The sequence below is a fragment of the Pinus tabuliformis genome, chromosome 5_1, assembly GCF_031772625.1.
Source record: "Pinus tabuliformis cultivar Carrire ecotype Pingquan chromosome 5_1, CPIR1, whole genome shotgun sequence".
In the NCBI taxonomy this organism is placed as follows: Eukaryota; Viridiplantae; Streptophyta; class Pinopsida; order Pinales; family Pinaceae; genus Pinus; species Pinus tabuliformis.
In genome coordinates, this window is record NC_142305.1 from 101,747,729 (window position 1) to 101,756,777 (window position 9,049).

Genomic DNA, 9,049 nt, shown 5'->3' on the forward strand with positions numbered 1-9,049 from the left:
GCTTGCACCCATTACCACTATGCCCACCGGTGGCCCCCCATTGCGGGAGTGACATAAGCAAGATTTAGATATCAATTTGGAAGGACCAAAATACCTCTGTTTTCTATCACTCTGTGTTTTCTTTCAATATCTGTAACTCTGTGTTTTCGTTTGCAGTTCTTAATCTATCACTCTGTGTTTTCCTTCTTACTTGCACTTGTCTTCAATGGCGGACCTGCAAACGCCCACCGTTACTTCAGCAGTTGATACCCCCTCCACCTCCAATACTTACCCAAACTACAACTTCGATGTCTTTATCAGTCATCGGGGTCCCGATGTTAAAAACTCCTTTGCTGGCCATCTCTACCGTGACCTTCATGCACATGGATTGCAACCTTTCCTCGACAGGGAAGAATTGCAGGCGGGCAAGAGCATAAATCCTCAAATTGAAGACGCCATCAGAAGCGCCTATGTCCAAATAATCATTTTCTCGCCTGGATATGCCGACTCAACTTGGTGTTTGAATGAGTTGCTTCTTATATGGAAAAAGTCCGAGGATATCATAATCCCTGTATTTTATAAAGTGAAGCCTTCTGAGCCTCGATGGGCCAAAGATGGAAGGTATGCTCAAGCCCTCGCTAAACATGAGCAGACAGGCAGATACGACCGCCAAACTCTTGCAAATTGGAGAAAGGCGCTCCACGACGTCTCAGAGAGAGTCGGTTTCGAACTCGACGCCTATAATGGGTTGGAACTCTTAACTCTCCCCTCCCTATTATTACTTAATCTAATTGGCATTGATATACACTTCACGTTTTGTATTAAATTTTACAATAAAGAGGAGGTTTTGTTTGTTTTGTTTTGTTTGGTTGCCAATTTACAGTGACGAGGTGAAGCTGTTGGAGAAAGTCGTGGAATGCGTGCTCAAAAACAGCAGAAACCGCGGAAAGACGGCCTTGTATGTGACTGATCACCCAACTGGTCTACAATTAAAAGTAGAAGATTTTGAAAACAAGATGCTATTGCAGCAGCAGCAGAAGAATGACAAGACTCGGGTTCTGGGGATTGTTGGGTTGGGTGGAGTTGGCAAGACAACGCTTGCCAAAGAACTCTTCAACAGGAAGAGTTGCGATTTCAAGCAATCCTGCGTCTTATATGATGTCAGAGAGGTTGCAGGTCGAGAATCTTTAATTTTCTTGCAGAGCCAACTTCTCAAGGGCTTGACTAACATCACTGAAAAAATATATGGCATTGAAGAAGGTATACAAATACTCAAAAGGCACCTTTCATCTTTACATGCTATAATATTTATAGACGATGTAGATGATGCACATCAGTTGAAAGCACTTTTGCCAGTAAAGGAATTTTTGCATTCCGATAGCTTGATTTTGATTACATCTCGCTCCAAGGATGTTCTCACACATTCAGGAATAGAGGAGTCATCAATATATCACTTAACAGGTCTCGATGAACAACACTCCAGACAGCTCTTTTGTTCGCATGCCTTCTTTCAGCCTTATCCGGCACAAGGTTTTGAATGTCTAGTAGATGAGTTTTGCAAGGCCTGCGATGGATTGCCTTTGTCTTTGAGAGTGCTTGGGGCACTTGTTTGTGGAAGGAATGACATATCTTATTGGGAACGCCAATTGGATAAACTTCGTCAAGTCAAACTTCCCAGTGAGATTCGGGAGAGGCTTAAGATAAGTTACGATGCACTGGAGGCAGAAGAAAAACAAATATTCATAGACATTGCCTGTTATTTCATTGGAGAAGACAGGCATATGGCCGTCCGAATATGGGATGGATCAGGTTGGGATGGTTTGACGGTCTTTCTAAATCTGCAGGGAAAGTGCCTTGTCGAAGTGGATCGAAATACCATAAAAATGCACGATCAGCTGCGAGATTTGGGAAGAGAAATTGCGGATGAGGAAAGGCAGTTGCGTCATCTTTGGCGACCAACCAACGACATTGATGATTTGTGGCAGCAATCTTCTGTAAGTGCTTGAATTTTTCATTAAACTTTAAGGTTTCTCTGTTCAACAGAAGCAGCAGAGAAAGATCCTGTTACTCTCTTTCATTTGTTTGTTGTTTGCTTGTAACAAGCAGGTAATAACGGAGGTGCGCGGTATTACGACGGTTCCTCGGTTCATTGTGCGCGGTTTTACGACGGTTCCTCGGTTCATTGTGCGCGGTTTTACGACGGTTCCTCGGTTCAGTTCTTCCTTATCTGAGATCCCGGAATCAGAAGAAGAATGGTCATGGTTCAAAAGTTGGTGTGATGAGTTGTTGGGAAACTGCCTGAGGAAGCTGATCGACCGTGCACCATATAGTTTCAGGAACTTGCAACTTGTTGCAACTGAAGACGGTAATCTAAAAAACATATTGAGGAGGGTTGAGTCGCCAAACTTGAAATGGTTACGCTGGAACGACTGTCCCTACTCTTGCCTGCCTTCCTGGATTCCGATGAAGAATCTAAGAGTTTTAGAAGTGGGGGGAAACAAATTGAAAACACTCTGGCAAGCAGAGTCTCAGGTCAAAGCTCGTTCTTTTCTTTTTCTCTGCTCTGATTTATGGTAGATTACTGTTGCTATTAGTATACAGAGCATTTTGTAGATGAAAAGTGATCATATCTTAAATTCAAATAAAACCGTCGGGTTTCAGGCACCTCTGGAGTTGCGGGAGTTACGGATTTCTGCTCCTCTTTCCAAGTTTCCAAAGTCCATTGGGCGGATGATGCACATCGAAAAGATTGTGGTTAAGAGTCGTAAACTCGAATCGCTGCCAGATGCTTTCGGGTCTTTGACAAACCTCCAAAAACTCGATCTCTCAGGGTGCAGCCGTCTGCAAGCACTTCCAGATTCCTTTGGGTGTTTGACAAACCTCCAAACACTCGATCTAATGGGGTGCGAGAGTCTGCAAGCACTTCCAGATTCCTTTGGGTGTTTGACAAACCTCCAAAAACTCAATCTCGTCTTTTGCTGGAGCCTGCAAGCACTTCCAGATTCCTTTGGGTGTTTGACAAACCTCCAAGAACTCAATCTCAACGATTGCTGGATACTGCAAGCACTTCCAGATTCCTTTGGGTGTTTGACAAACCTCCAAAAACTCAATCTCGACGATTGCTGGATACTGCAAGCACTTCCAGATTCCTTTGGGTGTTTGACAAACCTCCAAAAACTCAATCTCGTTCATTGCGGGAGACTGCAAGCACTTCCAGATTCCTTTGGGTGTTTGACAAACCTCCAAGAACTCAATCTCTACATGTGCGAGAGTCTGCAAGCACTTCCAGGTTCCTTTGGGTGTTTGACAAACCTCCAAAAACTCAGTGTCTTTGACTGCAAGAGACTGCAAGCACTTCCAGATTCCTTTGGGTGTTTGACAAACCTGCAAGTACTCAATCTCAGAGGGTGTAGCAGTCTGCAAGCTCTTCCAGATTCCCTCCAGTTCTTAACAAATCTCCGAGATCTCTATCTGCCAGGGTCAGACTCAGAAAGCATTTGACAAACCATTCCATCTGGTGCTCGACAAACCTCCATGTGTCAGAATGTATACGTCTGCAAGTGCGTACAAATCTCCAAAATGTCGATTTCTGAGACCGTGGCACTCTTCAAGCGCTTCCTTCCACAGTCCTTTCGGTGCTCGACAAACCTCCAGGAGCATCAGGAATTTAATTCGACTTGAATTATGGTCATTGTCCCGGCCAGCAACGTATCTCCATCATAAGTCGCAATGATCAGGTGAGAACTGCCAGCGAGATTTAGTATTTGTTTGTACTCTACTAAGAGGGGCATTGTAATCTTAAAAAACTTGAGGATCTAAACATTTGCATGTGTCTGGAAGTCGAGGAGATTCATTCTGACTTAGGATGCTTATGATGGTTGTTATGAGTTGAAAAAGAACACATGGCCTGACGCAGCTAACCACGATTTGAGTTCGTTCCAGAAGCTTATTGCTAACTGTACCAAACTGCCCCATTTATCGAAATGAGCGTTGAAGCACAAGTGTATATGGCTCTGTGGTGATTTTTTGAAAAAGCATTTGAGTGGTTTGTTTTTCTTCAAACAGTGAAAATTGAGAAAAGTTCTTATAATTTAGTTTATTCAAACCCGCAGTGAGCCCAGATTCTTCTTCTGTTGAAAAAGATATTATACAAGTTTAATACTGAAATATTTTACTTAATTTAATTGAATTATTTTTTTAATATTAATACACTTTTAAATATATATCTCTTAATATAATTGAATTATTTTTTAAAAATTAATACATTTTTAAATATATATCTCTTTCCTATTTATATATAGATTGGTTTGGTTTTTTTCTTGCTATTAATATTTTTTCACAATTATAAGTATCTCTTCTTGATAAATTCTATGGAACATTTCACTTTTTGTGAGTCATTTTTATATATTTTTTCCGACAAATATGTTCACTTATTAATATGTATTTTTTAATAGTAAATTTAATTATTAAGATTATTAATATGTATTTCTTAATAGTGAATTTAATTATTAATAAGTATTTTTTCATAGTGAATTTAATGTTTTATATGTTGGAATATATACCACCTTATTTAAAAGTGCTTTAGATGGACCAATATACATCTCATCATATAAATCATTAAACACACTAATGCTAGGTTCATTAGATTAGGTGTAGTCTAACCATTCTATGTTTTGTCATTTTCATGAGAATTTGAAGATACAATTATTGAGAATGTAATTTTTCATAGTTTACTTATATTTTTTATTGTATAAATGGATTCAACACCCTGAAAAATCATTCCAACATTCATATTATACAAACTACATAACTTAAAATGCAATTCCAAAAAATCCCCTTTAGAATCTATGTGCAGAAGAGACTCTGTGAAGATAAGTTAATTTAGAGGAAAGGTAATGTGGTTCGTATGCATCATAAGTAAATGAGAACGAGAAAATAAGTTTATTGTACCATTACCTTGGGGTCCTCTATGTATGATATTGACAAGAATGTCACATGTTATGCAGAGTGTGGAGTTTTCTGCATATTGTAAGAACAGAGTCATAAAAATGAATAACTGTATAATTGTTAACAAATGGTACAAAAAGGAGTATGATGTGCATGTCTAGTGTGGAGGGTAGTAAGATGAGGAAAAAAACATTCTTCCTTCTGCACCAACAAGCAATAAAGGATGTAGCAAAAAGGCTCAACGTGAAAGGGAATTGACATTTCAGCTCCAATCATGTGATAGAGATCCCTATGAGTTGTTGAGAATCCGGAAGGTTGTTTCCTTTGGGCATGAAATTAAAGAAAGAGAAATAAGAAAAGGCAAGGAAATTACTAATGATTAAGCCATTTAAATATGAAGTAATATAAACAATGATAGAGAAAAACAAACTACAATATATTGATTATATAGTTCCTAAAAATGGTCATGAAAATAATTTTTTTAAGTGTTACCCATTTACTCCAACTATACTTTTGAGTGTATAAGAATTAAAACCACAAACTTTATGTATTTGGTAGGGGTCAATCCATAAAATATCAAACTTGGAATGAAAGGATGTTTTTTTTCTTTGGTCCACACTAAAGTGATTTGAACCTTATTAAATTATTTCATCATAGAAGTTTGGTCAAAATATCTCTTCATTGCTTCATGTTTTTTTTGTATGTTTATTACAACTTGCGCTCTTTCCTCCTCTAGCTACATCAACTAATAATAATGAGTTTGCAAAGGTGTGACCCCTTTTGTCTTCTATTCCAATGGCTATGTCAGAATCATTCATCCTTGAGTGTATTGGTAATCTCACAACCTTTCCATAGACAAGAGAATATAGGGAATGTTTCCTACTTCTTTTTGGAGTGATTCTATTGGCCTAGAGCATTAGTTAGTTTCTTGTGCCAATTCCATTGGTTTGTGGACATCATCTGAATCTTAAGAATATGTATTAAATATTTATTAGTTGATTCTACTAGCCCATTCTCCCTTGGGTAATAATTTGAAGATTGACACATTGTTATCCCAAAATTTCCACAAAAATATGTGAATTTAGATCTAATGAAAGTGAAATTACTACCTTGATGAATTTCTTTAGAATGTTGAACCTAGATAGGATATTTCCTGTAAAAATAGTATGAGTTTCTCTAAATCAATGACCTTTAGTGCTACTACTTCCAACCATTTGATGAAGTAGTCAATTTTTGTCAATAAATAAGAGTGCTCCATGGTATATTTTGGATTTCTGTGACCAATAAAATCCAATTCCCATTTTGTGAAAGGGCTTTTAATCAAAATGGTCCTCACAAGCATAACTACTCTTTTGTTTTTTTTTCTAGAGGACTTATGACAAGGTAGACATTTCCTTGTAAATGTATGCACATATGTAAATAAAGAAGGGCAATAAAATATTTCTCTAATGTTTCTATGTATGGTTACCATTAGAGAAAGATTTCCACCACATACACCTTCATGCACTTCCTTCAGTATCTCAACAAATTTTGAATGATTTAGAGATATTAACAACATACCCTCGAAATTTCTTTGGAGTAAGATTCTAGAAATCAATACATAATGATTTGATTTCAACTTTAAATATCTCCTTTCTTTTCCTTTCATTCAACTAGGAAATTGCTTAAACTTAGAGTAGAAAATGATGTGCATATGTTATTTAGTTCTTGAAACCATGGAATCTTTGATAGAGGATTATTTATTCAAAATAAGTGAATCTATGTTACTGGTTCAATTGTGCTTCATTTCCACCAACCAACATACATAAACCTTGTCGCTTCACAACTTTTAATGGTTTTATTTCTATATCATATTCTTGCAATTTCGCTAACCAATTAGTCCATCTACCTTCTTTCAGTTGTTGAGATAAGATCATTTTCATGGGCTGATATGACAGATAGACAATTGCATGCAATGACAATGTGTGTGTTTTGAAATAAGTAACAACTTTCATAAGGGAACATGCTTGTTTTTCCATAGATGCATATTTTAATTCATGTTCTTGCAAGCCTTATTAAAGGAATGGGATGTTGTTCCTTCCTACCTCAACTTCAAGTTAATATAACACCAATAGTTTCATTTGAAGACAAGGAATATAAAATGAAATATTTTTCAATGTCAGGATTGACCACAATTGAAGCAAATGAAATGGCTAATTTTATATTTGAGAAAAAAATTGTACATCAAGAGTCTAGTCAGACACTTGATCTTTATTCAACAATTTATTCATTGACATCACAATCGAGGAATAATTGGGAAAAATTATTTGAATAAAATTTATCTGAGCAAAAAGGATTATAAGGCTTTAAAACTGGTTAGTGGTTTTAATTCAATTAAAGCTTGGACATGCTCTAAATGTACGTAAATCCCTTCTTTTCTTACAATGCGGCGTAGCAATTTTTCTTTTAAACCTGAAAATTAGATTTATTTTATGATTTAAAAAAATTCTATATAATCTGCATCATTGAAAAACTCCTCTATGGTGTCTTAAAGGAGTTTCTCCAAAGGAAAAAATTTCTAATGTTCACAACGTACCTTAGTGAAACTTCCATTTTTATCTGGTAGCATCATACAACTAAGGTTCATTAAATGTCCATCAAACACTCAAATCCATTCTCATCCTAATACAACACCATATGATATAGGTAACTCCACCACAATAATGGTGAGTAGAGTTTTGATATGTTATGCAAAGCTTACCCATGCACAAAAATATTTAGTTTCTCAAGGGTGAAAGCATGGAGTTGGGTTACACTTTTTGGTGAAAGAGGGCACGTTTAGGTGGAAAGATCAATGGCTCGATCAAGATATAGTGCTCGATTGAGCTTTAGGATCGATCGAGCCCCTTTTTTTTAATATATATCAGTCCTGCAGTCTATGCGCGCCATTTGCACAAATCACGGGAGCTCCACCGAGAGTTTAAGAGTACCTCAACCGAGGTTATTGGAGCTCGATCGAGCAATGGGGCATTCAAAACAATCTCACCAACCACCCCGCCAACATCGCAAAGGCTCAAACGAAGGTAGGTACTCTATCCTTTGTCTTTGTTTTTTTTATTTTTTTGCAAAATGTAACAAATTAATTTAAAGAAAAAAAACAACCATGTACAAAAACCATAAAACCCAATTAATTAAGAAAAAAATAACCATACAAAAACTACGAAAACCTCAAAAACACATTTGAAAAAGCTTATAAAATCACAAAACCAAAAAAAAAAAATCCTTCAAAACAACTTAGAAAACTACAAAACCAACCTAGAAAATCATAAAAAAAACCCTTCAAAAAAATCTAGAAAACACTTTGAAACCACAAAAAAACTATAATTTAGGTTTTAAATTTGTTTTTTACTTGCAATATTTTGTGTATTGAATGCAGAGTCTCTGATTTGGAATGGTAATTTAAACATGTTTTCTAATTATTTTAGGTTTTAAAGTTTTTCTTTAGGAATTTTGTGATTTTTTTTTAATTATTTGTTATTTAAAATGCATTTTAAATTTCTAGCAAATTTGACAAAAAATATACCCCCAAAAATCCAAAACATAAAACAACGAAACTATAACCAATAAATAAGTAAATTAGGAACTGAAGATTGACATGATGAATGTGATTGCTCATAATGAACCTCTATTTATAAAATAAAAAATTTACTTTATTTTACATTTAAATTAATTTATATTTTAAATAACTTTTTAATAATAAATATAGTGCGATTCTAGTTGTAAAAAAAATATCAATCTTTAAAGTTATATATATATATATATATATATATATATATATAATTTCACTGTATATATAATTATACCATTTTACATAATATATATAACTATATAACATATTTAATTATTATTTAACTATAACATCACATAACTATATATTATAGTTATATACATATAATATATAACATAACATAGTTTTACAACTATTTAAAAAACACACACACATATAACATTATTACTATATAATTATATATATTTAACAAAATTATAACTCATATAACATCTTACACACATATATAATTTATAACATAACATAGTTCTATAACTATTTAATTCATAACATAAAGTTATAACATAGAACTCTATA

At 35.1% G+C, this 9,049-nt stretch overlaps 1 protein-coding gene across 1 annotated transcript; it reads left to right on the top strand.

The window, feature by feature from the left end:
* The first annotated feature begins 205 nt into the window (after nucleotides 1–205).
* Nucleotides 206–1,985, top strand: LOC149163641 (disease resistance protein Roq1-like). Its single transcript, XM_089429221.1, has 2 exons — nucleotides 206–726; nucleotides 863–1,985. The coding sequence occupies exons 1-2, from the start codon at nucleotides 206–208 to the stop codon at nucleotides 1,983–1,985; spliced, it is 1,644 nt and encodes a 547-aa protein (XP_089285347.1).
* Nucleotides 1,986–9,049: the final 7,064 nt, after the last annotated feature.